General features: G+C 38.6%; 1 protein-coding gene across 7 annotated transcripts in view; it reads right to left on the minus strand.

Moving 5' to 3' along the window:
* Positions 1 to 249: 249 nt before the first annotated feature.
* MIER1 (MIER1 transcriptional regulator) overlaps positions 250 to 15,494 on the minus strand; it is a 44,041-nt gene continuing 28,796 nt past the window's right edge. For 4 of the 7 annotated variants that reach the window (XM_072868583.1, XM_072868581.1, XM_072868582.1 and 1 more), the window contains 9 exons: positions 15,190 to 15,322; positions 12,933 to 12,997; positions 12,536 to 12,608; positions 9,043 to 9,194; positions 8,370 to 8,451; positions 6,929 to 7,023; positions 6,285 to 6,412; positions 4,438 to 4,577; positions 250 to 3,567 (listed from right to left, as the gene is read on the minus strand). In XM_072868583.1, the coding sequence (XP_072724684.1) occupies positions 3,242 to 3,567; positions 4,438 to 4,577; positions 6,285 to 6,412; positions 6,929 to 7,023; positions 8,370 to 8,451; positions 9,043 to 9,194; positions 12,536 to 12,608; positions 12,933 to 12,997; positions 15,190 to 15,322 (1,194 nt within the window). In that variant the 3' untranslated portion in view covers positions 250 to 3,241. The remainder of the gene's footprint in view (positions 3,568 to 4,437; positions 4,578 to 6,284; positions 6,413 to 6,928; positions 7,024 to 8,369; positions 8,452 to 9,042; positions 9,195 to 12,535; positions 12,609 to 12,932; positions 12,998 to 15,189; positions 15,323 to 15,494) is intronic. The other 3 variants (XM_072868579.1, XM_072868580.1, XR_012043539.1) reach the window with 2 other exon arrangements.

The raw sequence follows: 15,494 nt of genomic DNA on the forward strand, positions 1-15,494 counted from the left end.
GGAAAGCGTTAGGGAAGAAGGGTGCGAGAGCCACCCGCTTTCGGGGAAGGAAAGAAACGGCTCCAAGTTTCTTTCTCAAACCCCCCAGACAAGGGTATTTTGTTTCTGCGGTTTTCCCCGCAGCAGTAACAGAGTCACTCCCGCACTGCTGCAGCGGGATGGGGTGTTCACATCCTCTGTCAGCAGAAATACTCTACCCGCTGATTTCAGCAAAGAACTCAGGAATTTTTTTTATGCAGACAGTTATGTTTAAAAAAATATTTTAATAAGCTTTTTTCAGAATTGCAGACAGGGAGCGGGGATAAGAGAAGGGAATTACTAACAGTGCAAAATTACTATGTGTGGAAAAACGTATAAAACTAATTTGTAAATTTTGTGTGTGTGTGGTGTTTTTTTTTAGTATCACGTTTAATCCTTTAGAAAGCCCAAGCAAGGATTTATGCTGTCGAACTGGATTCGCCGTTCAGGCACAGTCTTAAATGAATCCAGGACACCCGCTCCAGCTGAACCCGTCACGATAGTGCTTGAGAAACATACCCCCGTGTCACGTGCAAGTTGTCACCTTTTCACCACAGTTTGGAAAGGCGTTCGAACGCTTCGGGGCTCCAAACTGTACGGAAAGCTTTTCAAATGAAATCAACGTTACTATCTTTCTAGAATTTTAAATAGCTTTAGTAGTGCAATGACTTACGAAGTTATAGTGGCTGCATTTTGAAGAACATGAACAAAGTATTGTATAAAACACCAGCATAAACAAAATGTAAATTATAATTAAATAGTCTTAAAGTCTAGCTGAGCATTACATATTTGTTGATTATGGAATGTCAGGTCTCACCTACGTATCACCAAAAAAAGGTAAGAGAAAAAACAAAGCAATATTCCTGAAAATATACACAGTGCTCTATTTCACACACAAGCCTGAGACAATTTACTTATAAACTTTCCTATAAATTTGTGGAAGCATTTCCAAGTTGCAAACAAAAACGCATAAAAATAAAATTGAAAATAGGACTCTAGTTGCAAAGACTCTTAGAAGCACTGCACTACCCTCCGTCTGAAACCGTCTCAAGACCGTCTTTGATATAAGGCTGGGATACTTTGGGTTTCCGTTAATAAACCAGATTGTAAAATTAACAGCAACCTCTTCCTAAAGCAATCCCTTAATTAATTGATTAATGCAGGCCATATGTTAACGAACCGTACTGACATGCCTCTCCACATAAACTGCTGTCTAATTCTAGGCAGACGTCACCTTCTGCACATCAGCTGAGCCAGTTAGAAGGGATCATTCACCCCATTTCTGGGAACAGCAGGTTAATACACTCCAGTAACTCATCACCGGGATGGAGCCACGCCGGATCCAGAGGATTTGGCTCATTAATGACCATAAAGTCCAAGTACACGTAGTTGAAGCAGAAAACAAAGCAAACCCCTTAGCAGTTGGGTTTTTTCGGTTGATACATTCGTTTCAAACCATAGGACCGTACATTTAAAACTGGAATCGTAAAGACTCATAAACTTCAAGTGAAAATAACCAATTGAAAATTAACAGCACTCCTGTAAGCCACAGGAGGAGGAGATAAGATGATAAATTATACAAATGAACAATTTTTCCTATTTTTAATATAGCAGATGTGTAGCTGTGGCTTAAAAAAAAAGAAAAAGAAAAAAACCCAAAACACCTGTATTAAAAATCTTTCTATTTCATGGATGTAAACCCTACGTCAACAACTGTCAAATTACGCTAGTGGGACAGTGAGCATCACCCCCTCCACACGCACTTATAAAGAATTCTGGTTTCTCGCACTTTAATCTTAAGAGTTATCCATACCTACTCTCACTTCTTACCCAGGTGAATCTCTATATTGAATGCATACATGTGTATGTGCTGTACCAAGTATGCGTACGTGGTGTTTCTGCTCCCACTGAAATGCCCACCCATACAAGGTCCACTAATTTTCCGAAATTCAGGTTACCAGCTGCACCTCCATTTCTAACCTGTGCAGCCAGAATCACTTGACCCACTTCCTACCCTTCCTGCGCTCAGTGAAATGTAGAAGATGACAGATAGACTGACAATGAATCAACGGATAGGCTAACACCCCATCTCGGCAAACAAGGGTTAGTAAACTTAAGCATTTGGCTGACGTGAAATTTATCGGAGCTCAAAATAAAATGAGAAAATGTATAATGAAAGCAAGAAAATTTGTGCAATGCAAGCATCGTGCTTAACACATTTTTAGCATCGCTATTTGCCAAAAAAACAGAAGTAAGAAAAATCGTGTTTTCAGAATCAAATGACTTCTAACCATTCTTGATGATGTTTACTGTTTTCCGAGAAGAAAATAACATGTTGGTGACTAATAAGCATTTTTTAAGTCAATTGGTTTGGTTTGGGGTTTTTTTTGTTGGTTTTTTTTTTTAGAAAAAGACTTCAGCAAAATAAAATGAAGCTGACATTAGACTCAGGATATCAATTCTCTCATAAAAGTTTACCAACTATACAAGTTAAGAAAATTATACAAGCTTTTGTTTTAAGAAAGGACAGTTCAATCAAGACATAAGTACTGTAAAAATCTTTCAAAGGCTACAAAGAAATCTGGAAAAATACAGAATGTATTTCTTTAGCCCAGATAAAGAATATGGAAAGACATCATTGATGTCAACAATTTTACATACACAAACCTGACCTGGTTTATTTATTTACCTTTTAAAACTTCTATATATAAAAATAGTTGTGCTCATAACTTTCAGGATTCATAAGGGTTCCTTAACAATGGGATGACACTTTTCTCTCGCTAGCACGAGTGGAAGTCTCTGTGCCTACTCTGACGTGTCTTGGCACTCTGTATTTCATTTTAACTTCCTGCGACATTTGCACCAGCGCCCCGCTTCAAATAGGATGCTTCGTTCACTTGTACAATGCTTAAATAGCGTAGTACACACAGGAGTTTCTTTAATCTATTTTTTGCAGAAACTCAACTGATTTGTTTCTCAAATATTTTTAAGAGCCTTAGAGTTCCCAGAACTAGAGTTGCCAGCTCTGAGAAATGAAATATTCTCCTGCTGTGTTTCAGCACTGAAAAAAACAAATAATCGGATCTTAAGAGCTAACTAGAAGGTATTAGAAAAAATCTCAGCAGATTGTTTTACGGAACTGGATTTTGTAAGGTAACCCATCAACCCTGAAAATTTTAGACACCCAAAATTTACTCCAAGGAATAAAATCAGCTCCTAGTATTCAGTCATCCAAAGTTTCTAGTTCTTCAAGCTTCCCATGTGAGTTTGCTTCTTGGAAGAACTCTGAAGAACCTGGACTCTCTTTTCCATTGCTGTTAATTCTTCTTCTTTTTAGAGGTCTTTCGTTTTTTTCTTCAAAATCATTTTCATTTCTTGAAGCTGAATGAGCAAGTTTTGGGTCAATGGAAAGGTTTTCAGTTTCATACCCATTTGTATCCAGATCAGTGTGAGGTGTTTTCTTGCCACTGGTAGGTCCATTTATATGCAATCCTTCAATTTTTGCTTCATCTTTATTTGGTATCTCACCTGGCCCATTAGCAGACACCCCTGCGTTACAGAGACACACCGTAAGAAAGAGAATAGAAGCGTAAGCAGTAACAGAACAATCCGTGATAGGTCAATAAAGCAGAAGTCTAACTAGTCTCATTGAACTAAAAAGCCAGTACCGTTCTCCGTAACCTCACCGTGCGACGAACGAGTGATTTATCTGCATACAAATGACAGACTTATCACGACGGAGTTTATGGAAGCCCTGACAAGCAATAGCAGCCAAGAAAATGTCCTGGAATCCCGTAACTGTACAAGCTGCAGGTAGACTGTCCTCACCTGGGCAGTTTCCGTAGCTTCCACTCAATTTTCACAATCTGATTCAGCCCCCAAACTCCTCCCTCCTCTTGCTACTGCTTTCACTTCAGCTCCTTCAGAACGACTGTCCCTTGCTTTTGAGGTTTTCTTCCTTCACGAGTGATCATGCCCTGGCTCTTCTCCCATTCCTAACTGCCCTTCAGTGCCCCACGTCTGGGAAGAATAGCTAACGGTGTTCCTGAGCCAAGCACTGGAGAAGCACTAGTGTGCTGCACAATAGCCCAGTTCCTCTCTCAGTTGTTTTAAATATCCTGCACGGGACTCCTCACAAAGTTAGCATTACACTACACTAGCATGGGGAAGACAATAACACATTGTTTACGTCTAAAAGGAAGGTTCTAGTGGAGATTTATCTGCAGTATGTGACCACTGGCTAAATGCAAACACGTAGCTTTTTTTAAAAACATTTTTAACTTAAAGCTGCTAATACCTTGGAAAATATTTACAACTAAAACAGACTTGTTTTTAGAGAGGCAAGCCAAACTTCTCATTTGGCTTGTCGTCTCTGATGATTCGGCAACTCTGTTGAGGAGGGACAGGGCACGCACTTACCATTCTGATTACTGTTGCTGGTTGTGCTGTCTTCCCTTTCGGACTGGCTGGTGCTGCTGTTGGAAGTCGTAGGAGGAGGGGACGGAGCTCTACTGGAAGCAGCACTTTCACTTTCATCCAGCAGACGGTCCATATAATCGCTACACAACAGAAACAGCACGTTCAGCATTGCCCTTGCTGTGTAAAGGATTGGTGTTACTTGTACAAAAATACTCACTGCATATAGTGCAAGTGTGACCAATTCTCATTTTATATCTTCTGAAATGCACAGACTCATCTTGCAAAGTTAACAACTTCAAGATCTCCTGTCCTAACTGGCCTGTGTATGGTTTGTCCACAGCGACTACACATTTGTTGGCCAATCACTGCAGCCAGCTTATATAAATTCAGCCTGTGCTTATGCTAAGCCCCATGAAGCCATGCACAAGCAGAAACTTCGACACGCTGTGATGTTGTGCACTGTGTTTTCAAGGTGATGCTCTCAGGCAGGTTCATACTAAGCTCTTGCAGTTTGCTGCGGCAGTGATAACAGTATTAAAGTAAATAAGTTTTGGCACATACAACCCCAAAAGGGGTAAAGTAAAAAGCAAATTAAAAACTTCAGAGTTAAAGATAAGACATTTCCATATCTGATATCTATTACAGTCCTACAATTTAGGTCACTAATAGTAAATCTCTTATGAAAGATTTAAACAAACAAGGCTGGTTGGTAAAAGCCCTTCTACATATGGTATTAGTCTGGATTAATTCCAGAAACAGCATATCCTCACACATAATTGTTCTGGAACTGATACTGCACCCTAAATCCCCACATCTATCTGCAAAAACATTCAAGAACAGACAAATACGATCCTTAACGACACCACTTTTGATCACCATATGCAGTCAACTGCAAAAGAAATCAGAGAATGTTTTACGTGATTAACAACCAAAAATGTCTACTAATTTGGGCAAAAACGGAAAAAAAAAAACAGCCCAGGTGGAGGAAGAGGGGGAGACAAGACAGTCCCTGACAACTGGTTAAGAAAATCCAGCAGCTCTGGGTGCTTCTCTGTAACAATCTACTTCACAAAGCCACAGATGGCAACCCTTAATGGCATACTGCAAGTTCACTTCAGTGGTCCAACACACAGTTCTAAAATGTTTAAAGAAACAATCATATTAAAAAGAAGGTTCAACAGAGAAGCCAGGAACAAATGAGAAGAAAAAATAATAGTAAAAAGACTTGGAGAACGTCAGCGGAAAGAGTGGGATACTAAAATCATAGCATTGGAATGAAGGGCAGAAGAATACGTTGGCTCACTTGCTCAGATTTGAGGGAGGAAAACACACAGCTACGCACAGACATCTCCCTCTTTGCCTAGCAGAGACGTGAATGGAGAAAGGAGCTATACACACCCAAAAAAGCCCTAGTATAGGGTACTGTGTTGGCCGGAATTCTTGCCAAACAATACATTTCAAGACATATAACATGCTGTATACTACAGCATGTACCACAAATCCCACCCGAAACTTGTGACTAACGCCTTTGTATAAAACAAAGTAAAACAAGCATTTAAAAAATTCCACATATTTTAGCAGAAATGTTACATTTGTGAAACACTTCAACAGAAAACAAACTCAATTAAATAGCTGTTCAATGCAAATTGTTGGCCTTATTCCAAATAAACATATTTTAGAAATTGCATTATACGCACTAGTAAGCTTTTCTTACACCTTGGCTGTTTTCCTGCTGCAAATTGGGACTATGGAATCCCTAGCTTGTCATACCATTTCAAATTAGAGCAGTATAAAATAAAGATTTAGATCCAACATGTAAAAGCACATAAAAATAATGTACATCTTACGTTACACCAGGATGAAGATTGTATTTCTTCTTTCCAAATCGGGTCTGCTGCGCAAAGAAATCATAACGCTCTGATTTCTTCCACATGTAATAAAATGCTACACACTCACCAACTGATCTTGTTCGTACCTAGGAAATATGTGCCATGCAAATTTTGATGAATTTAAATACATTTTTGGCAAAAAGCTACCATTTAAATCAGAAGGTGTGAAATTCAAAGTCAGTGCTTCTTTATACAACATAGGAAATAGAGGAAACCATTGACTCAAAATTTCAGAGGCCCAGAAACTGAAATGCAAAGTTTAATAGTGTTTCTAAGAATACTGAAGATATCGTGAGGTGCCGCAAGCAGCAACTTCAGGAGAAATATTCGAGTCTGTTTCACCAGTCTATTCAAGAGCAGAGTACGACTCTAGGGATGCAGATCTCCCTGTCTGTATGCACAGCAGGATTTTTGCACTTTTCTGAACTTAGGGTTCACAGTTACAGAGGATTCTGGACTTGACAAACCAATTTGAACATATATGTGGTAAAAATTAGAGGAAGTAAATATGGTAATTTGTGAAGGAAATTGAGGATAAGAATTTATTTACAACTACATTGCTGTAAAAAAATGTGAGAACTACACTTAAAATCAGTGTTTACCTTATTTGCCTGAATCACATGAAAATCCTTGCCATAGGCTTTCAGTCCTTGTTCAAAGTTTCTACATTCTTCTTCCGTCCAAACAGATAATTCTTCTATAGCGAGGAAATGCAATAAAGAAAATACTTAACAAAAAAGCATACGGCCAACAAAAGAAAACTTAAGTGACAGAAAACATACGTGGTATTCAAGTTTCTTACACCATCTGCTGACTAAATGAGAACCACCTCCAGAAATTTCACTTACGAGGACAAAAATGAAATTTCTCCCTTCCACTGAGTAGGTGGGAAACTTGGCTGCCTTAAGTAGCTAGGCGGTAGGGACTGTTATAAATGGTACGTAACTCCAGCCCTGCCGCATGGGGGAAATAACTCGGCAGCAGGAAGAGGAAGAAGGGCTTAGGAACTTGGTCCCGCCATTCTGCCCCTAGAACCACAGGAAGCAGGTATCCTTCAAGGCAGGACACAGCACGAAGGAGTCCATATTGTGGACTCAAACTGGCTGCTGGTATTTGGAAGAAGCAGGGGGAAAGGAATGAGGGATGAGATGAGCTTTACTGCTGGCGAGAGCAAGCAATGATAGGCTGTTAGTTCCAGTTAGGCAGAAAAAGCAACTGTGCTGCTCACACTGTCGGGTGGGAAATCTTGGCCCCCCTGAAGCCAGAATAAACCCCTAATAACTTTCAGCCACACTTCTAAGAACTTAATATAATTTGGCCTTATTGATTCTTAAGGTCACGAACAAATAAGGATTAAAACAGTGGGAGAACAAACTAGTCTTCTCTATTTGATCATTCTTGTCTTGTGATTTGCACAGCAAACTCTGGAGAAGCCACAGGTTTGAAAGCAGAACCAACAGATTAATGTGCAAGGAAAATAACTTGTGCCTTCTCTTAGTTTCTTGTTCCTTTGAGTATAAAGGTCAATACCAAAACAGGAAATGCTTAAGGCTCCAAAAGCATCTTTAAGAGCAGAGTCTTTTTAGTGTTATACGTTTTTAAATAAAAGCTTTAGCTGCTTGTTCTCCTTTATTTAGGATTGTGAATTATTTAATTTTATATTTTATGTTTGTTCCATTAACTTTGATGCCTGAAAAGGCCTAGAAGAACAAAGAACAAAATGCCCGAGAAATGCACGATGCAGTTGCTAAGAAGTAATTTTAAATTTTTACTTCTTATTAAAGTCACAGATATAAATATCAAGCTCTCCTGACAGGAAGTTAATTTACACGCCCTCTTTGAGCATGTACCCGTGTATACTACATCTGCTAATTCCATTCTCTCAGAGAACAATAAGAGATTCACTGACGGTCGCATTTAAATGGGACTGATACTGAAGGCTTACATGCAGTCAAGCTCAGCCTCCTGACAGCAAAACCCGATACCTGTGTGACCAATAAAAGGAGTTCCACAATATAAACTTAACTTTCAGTGTATGCTCACCTCTGGCTGCTTTGACATTAAATCTCAACCTTCGTAATGATTCTTCAGTATCAAAATTGCACTTAACCAGTTCATACAATGCCTGGAAAGATGAAAAGACACACATTTAACATTCTAGATACCACTCAATTATGTTGTTCCACGGAAGCATACTTAGTAAATCACTAACACCTATTAAGAAAAGATTAAAAATAAACTCTTTGAATGAATGTAATATAATTTAAGACAGTACAAAGACATATTTCCTCTGTTTAAATTTCCAAATCTCTAATTACACATCCAAGTATACAGCCAAGTAAAGTATTTTAATATTTTCACCCGCTGCACACATTCGTAAAATTAATGGGGTTTTTTGTATGAAGAAAAAAAATACGTATGCATTCATATAGCTTTAAAAAAAATCTGTAACTGAAAGAACAGAACTCATTCATACACAATTATTTATTTATAAAATAATGCACTGATACATCAAGCACTGTTAAGCCTAAGTTAACAGTTTAATATTTGTGCAAAGAGGAAAAAAACCCATCACATTTCTATTTCCATAAGGAATAATAAAGCTATTTCAAAAGCAATTTTAAATTTTGGGAGTAAAATAAAATAAAATAAAATAAAATAAAGGGATAATTAATTCTGCAATATTAAACTACAAATCCTAATTATTCTTATATACCTGCTCATTATCTTTAATATGTGATCCTTCAGGAATTGCATCTAGGCCTTTCTCATCACCCGTACGCCTTGATGCTTCATTTAGGAACTCAATCACTTTATCTTCTGGTAAGAAGTCAGGATTCCACAGCAGCTGGTCATCATTTTCATACACTGAATTAACCATAGGAAAAAGAAAAGCAAGCTAAAACAACAATATAGAAGTTATTCTCTCTTACAAGGCTAGTGATTATGAAACCTTGGAAGGTCCTTAGAGCACCAACATTAAGCCAGAACACACACAAGGCAGGTAAGAGATAGTCTCACAAATGCAGTGATCCAAATGACTAGGATACTCTACCTTATATTGTCTTCAAACCTCTGGCATAATCAGTGCTCTAGATTCTAGGACCCATTTATGAAACTCCAGAAACTCCACCTGCCCTGTCCCCCTCCTGAAGCCTCTCAAATCACGAGGTAGCAGCACTACCCCTGAACTACAGTCCCCGAACGATCCATCCAGCGTGCCTTTTCCCTAAGCAGCGCGGTTTTGCTGATGGCAGCCAGCAGACATGGAAAACTATTTCAGAAACTAATTATATCTGTCTTCTTGCAAGACAATTAGGATCAGTCGCATAAAACCAAAACACGCACCACCAAAAATGGTGCTGAAACCACTACCAGGTGTCTGGACCACTAAATATAAAAGTCTCAGCTAATGACATGGCTGGCAAAAGCCAGCAACAAGGTCCACTGCTTCTCCAGGGAAGATGACACCCAGATGCCAGACATTCTGAAGTCAAACAGCTCCTCAAAGGAAACTTTGCTAAGACCCTCCTACTACTTCCAAGAAACACTTTCTAAAACAAAATCATTCCGGTAAAGATTGCTGAATTTTAATACTACCAAATCTAAACTGTTTTTTCAGAGCTTTTGCATGAGCTTTCAGACCAGGGAAGCCACAGTAAATGGAAATTAATGGGAGGAGCATGCCCAAATGATATATCCTCTGAATTATCTCCCATTTTTATTTTGAAGAACCTACAAGCTTTACAGGATTAAAATACCAGTAGAGCAAAATAAAGCAAAATTCAGGTTATTAAACAGAATCAGGAAAGTATCCAGACCTTGCTTGTGTCTCAGTCCTTAATGAAAGATAACCTTACAAAAACAAGCAAGAAAGTAACTTTAACATTGATTCCATTAGCTCAGTGAGCACCTTTGACTCTTACTCGACAAGAGAAAGAAGGAGCGAACACTTGGTAAGGCGTGGGCAGCACGGGAAGGGAAGATACGGTAGCATTCCGTGCAGGTGGAAAGGTCAGAGTGGCAGCTAGGTACATCTCCACTTGAAAAAAATTATTTTTAATGTGAAAGTAGACTACAAATAAAAAACCAAAACTGGTAAGGAAAATTAGTAAGTGTCTTGCAAAGACAGACAGCTCCATTTTACAAATTACATACTCTTTGGAAACAGCTCCCAGCAATTTTCTGGGAGCTTTTTTTTTTTTCCCCCAAAGCTAGTCCTAATCTGACGTTTGGTTGATCATTTAAGAAAAAGATTCTAGGCATCTTGGGATACAAACTCCAGCAGAAGCAACAATTCTTTTCAGGAGATAACTCATAATTGGTTCTAAGCCACCCTTAATGATGCAAGCCAAGTACGCTGCAACGTTTATGGATGACAGCAGTCAGTAAGTCTCAAAGCAGCTTCAGCACCTTTCAGTTTTCAGAGCTATCCTTCGGTTTTCAAGTCCAAGCCTTCTGAAAACATATCTTTTAATTCTGTAGATTTTTCATAACCTGAAATTGTTTAGTAGCAGCTAATTTGGTCTCCAGGCATACTTCTCAGAGAGCCAGTCCACTGTAATTAGCTTAGTGCAGATTACACGGTCGTTCTTTCCTCACAACAGCATGTCAGAACACATTCTGAAAAGCAATGTGGTTATTCTTAAAGAGTTCTAGCATTTTTGAGCTTTTGCCTATGGGACTGGATATGAAAGGACTAGCCTTCTTAGTGTCTGGGAATTTTACAATTAGAATTTCCCCTTCATTAGAGAACAACTCAGATGATGGGATATGTACATGAAAGTACTAAATACATAGTCTTGGACATTTATTTTTCAACTTTTTAAGCTTCATTAACATTCCAGTTGGAATTCTGTCAAAGATTACATCCAAAACACAGCAGAAAGGAAAGAAGTGGCAGAAGATATAAAACCCCACTGGTATATAAAACTAGAGTAGCCCTAACTCTTCCCCTCAATGGTTTTTGCCCATGACGTAGGTTCTCCGTTCTGCAAAGAGTAGCGTGCAAGACTATGAAGAACTGTTTTATATAGGTTACTGCAATGCAGAAAGCAGCTATATCTTTTTTATTATTGGAGGCCAGAAGCCATTTACAGCTGAGTAAATATCAGGAAAAGCAGGTGACTGACCAGTAAAGCATAATTTACTGCATCTCAGGCAAATATGTAGTTCAAGCTCTATTTTCAGACAGAAGCACGAAAGCATGCAAAGAGCAACTTCTTCACAGCTAAAAAGCTGCTGTGTTCTGATTTGCCATTTTCTATTTTTAATGGAAGCCCCTGACTTTTCACGTAGTTTTAAATCACGTTCTCTTCAACCTTTCTGGCTATGAAGTCCAGAGCTGACAGAATGCGTCAGTGTGAGTCTGCTCTAAGTCAACAGCAGGACTGATGCTCTTTTTAGACAGTTTCTAGCTAGATCAGGCTGCAGCGTGGCTACCGCAACCTGGAGCTCGAAGCAAGACAACTGCTACTACCTGAGTCTATACTCAGATTCTAGGAAGGCACCGAGGTTTGTGCTAGCTAGGTTAAAAACTAACTTATATAAACCTACAAAAGCCACAGTCTCAAACTGACCTGCAGTGTAAACAAATTCTTAGTAATGGGCTGAATAAGCAGGAAAATTGCCTTCTTTTAAGCTCACAGCTGGGTTTAAACTGGGTCTACCTTTCCTGACTTGATTATATTGACAGCATACAGCCAAAGGCTCTGGTTGTGAGGGAGGAAAAAGTTCCTGGAAAAAAATCCAGAAGTAGAACAAGAGGTTCTTTAATACTGATTGAACAGTTATACAACATGAAAATTAAAGCTGATGGTACCATTTTGCCTCTTTTAACGTGTTAACCCAATTCCAGCAACACAATTTCTTTATTATCTATTCTGTTTTACATAAACTAGATATACTAGGTGAAGAGGTTAACATAAGCTACATAGAAAGCTTGTGTACATTACCAAATTAGAATACAATATATATTGTATTCTATAGGCATTCTTGTATTCCAAGGGTTCAATAGGCAACAGGCCAGCAATATAATCTTTCTTTTCCCCTTCCGAGACTCCAGCTCTGATGGTGAAGTACAGGATGAACTACAGTTGAGATGATGGTTCTATTTTTCACTTGAAGGAGCTCTTTTATTTTGCAAGACACATGACATCAATCAAATCTTTTATTTCTCCCCATTAGAAAATAACCTCAAAAAGTCTCACCTTTTTCATTCTCTTTGTATTTGCATATGCCAGCTGGAATTTCAGCTTGAAACATAGAGCCCACCATGATTTCCTGTTTTGAAATAACAGAAACAAGAAGTTAAGCAACCACAGCCGTCATGTTTTTTGTTAGCAAACAAGAGAATGACCATATTTTTTTTTTACCCGTTAAAACTTTCATTGTTCAAAATCTAAAAACACAGTTAACAGGCACTATATGGAAATTGATTTTTGACTATTTGGGGAGGTCTCTAAGACTTCTTACTATCAAAACTCTCATATTTATGGGGAAAAACTGGAGAGGATTTGGGTGATCTATAGAGCTCAGAGTTACTAGGTAACAGATCAACTTATTATTCATGAAATACAGACTTTTTTAACAGCGCTTAGTATTTACCTTTTTCCAGTCTTCTGAGGGAATGTAATCTTCATCTTCTTCAGATTCCTCTTCTATTTCACTATCTACAAGAAATTGTTCAAACATTTACACAAAATGAGCTGTGATGGGGCCCGTGGACACCAACACCAGCCACCAGCAAAGCGGGCTGACCGAGGGGGCCTGGGATGTCACAGCCAGCTCCTGGGGCACCACAGCAAGGGTGATGGGGGCACATGAGCCCAGCCTCTCATCCCACCAGCCTCCAGCCGCACAGCAGCCCTGCTCAGACTCACTGCCATCTTATCTAACACCACGGAAGTGCAAATGGCAGTTTTAGTGACAATACTAAATGTTTCAGTATTGACAACTTTAAAAAATGACCCACCCAACGTTCACGTTTAGAATGGATTAAGATACACAACAGGCTCTGAAAAGTTAAAGGCACAAATGAATACATCCATCAATTTTACTACTACCTAATTAAAATTTGCTTTCCCTCACCCAGCTTCAAAGCAGTTGAGGTGATCCACATCCAAATTTACTACAAACAGTTACTTTCTGGAAGTATTTTTATGTGGATGTTCAGCATCCACATATGGGTTTCAACACCATTTTCAATGAGCTCCTAGCTTAGTTACTGCTGTTCTTTTTCCCTTACAGCAGCTGTCACTGAATTTAAGGTAGACTATGGCACAAGGTGTGAGAAATCTGCAAGCGTGCTTTTCTCAGTCTTACTGGGATTTAGTAGGCTTGGATGTACTTCTCAGAGATGCACACCAGCATTTAAAATAGATTATTTTGGGTAAGGACTGACAAAAACTTTAAGCTCTTTATGAGATAGGCTAGTTGCCTTTCACAATGTACTGAAAGCAACTGCAATATCTGGTTTATGTATAGTGCGTGACAATATCAGCACTAAAATTATTTGTACATTAAATTACATTCTATTCACAGCTGAACATGGTAAAAACACCAAACCCTAATGCAATCCACTTGCATTATGCTAATGCTACATTTAAAAAATAGAGTTCATTTAAGATACTTGCAATCCTCTGCACAGCTACATGCTGAGGTTCCCTGGCATTTTTGGATTAAAATAAACTACAGATTAGAAAATGGCATTTCTACAATGTCATGGCTACTAAGTATCAAGGATAAGGTAACATAAGGAAACTTTGCTTTAACTTTTGTTTGTTAAAACATAGAACAGGAGGAACTGGAACATCGGCGACAGTCACTTCCATCAAAGAAAGGTAAAATACCTGTTGTCCAAATGGCCCTGCTGACAGCTCAATACTAAAAGGTTCAGATCGCATTAAGTAAGATTGCCACAGAAATGAGAGTTCTCTAAAGGGACATCTACGTTAACACTAGCTCAACGGTCTCAAACGGATGCAAACCCAATTTTTAAACAAAACAAGAGAAAATAATCAGTCCACAATGCTGGCAACAGTATCAAATGTGGAATTCTTGAAGCAAATTTTCTTCATCATTGTCTCCCCCTTCATTATTTCAGGTTTAGCAATCTATGGGCCTTTTTCAGATTTCATTGCTTTTGTTTTCTGTATTAGCGATCTTGAAGAAATCTGGGGTTCTATTCCTAGTAAATGTCAGTTTTTACTTTTTCCTTCAGTTGGACTCTCACCTTCTTTGAATGAGTACATAAACTGGTGTCACCAGGCCTTGTCACGATAATCACACACTGTGCAGCAATTACCTAGTTGGAACAGTTCATTTCCTACTTGCAAGTATTTTTACCTATGTCCTTAGTATGAACTGGCAGCTGAAACGACGATGGTAAGGTAATACCATACTAAACAGTCATTTACTGCACCTGGACTCCATGTACAAGAAAATTTTTCTGAAGGGCATATCCACACAAACCAGTTTGCAGGATCATAAACCGGACTGTTACAACAGTCGGAGTAGTGTCATGAAAGGATTTACACTGTCTGAGAGCCTGCTTTTTCAAAACTGTAGAAATATATATATTTCCACAAATTTAATCCTTCAAGAAGAAAGAATATCTACTGTCCTTACACAGAGTCCCTTATCTGCAGAGAAGATTTAGCATTCAGCTAAAAATAGGACTTTTTTGTTGCCTATTATTTTGAGCATAAGGCTAATCAAGAACAGTGTTATGAAAGAGAACAAACAAATGTTTATAGGTATCAACATGCATATTTCAGAAACAGAATACTAGTTAACTCGAGCAGTTCTTAACCAAAGGTCAATCACATTGAGATTACTGTGCTTAGTACTAAACTGTACGTACTTGTATCAAAATATTTACATCGACGAGGGCGAATTATCTCCTGCGGATCTTGAGAAGCAACAGATGGTGCTGGGTCATCATTAGATGACTGTGTCTCATCTTCCTGACCTGATGAATCTTTTATGGTCTCCTCCTTAAATATAAAAAAGCAAACAGGAGATCAGCTATCCCTTGTATGTGACAAACACTATTTTGGCAATATTTTTTCCAAAATTGTCAATATATCAAACCCAAATAGCTTTTATCTGCCTTGAAGGGACTGTGTAGATTGTGGCCTGTCCAGACTGAGCCACAACAAATGTGTA

Source organism: Ciconia boyciana, chromosome 7 (genome assembly GCF_034638445.1).
Source record: "Ciconia boyciana chromosome 7, ASM3463844v1, whole genome shotgun sequence".
Classification (NCBI taxonomy): domain Eukaryota; kingdom Metazoa; phylum Chordata; class Aves; order Ciconiiformes; family Ciconiidae; genus Ciconia; species Ciconia boyciana.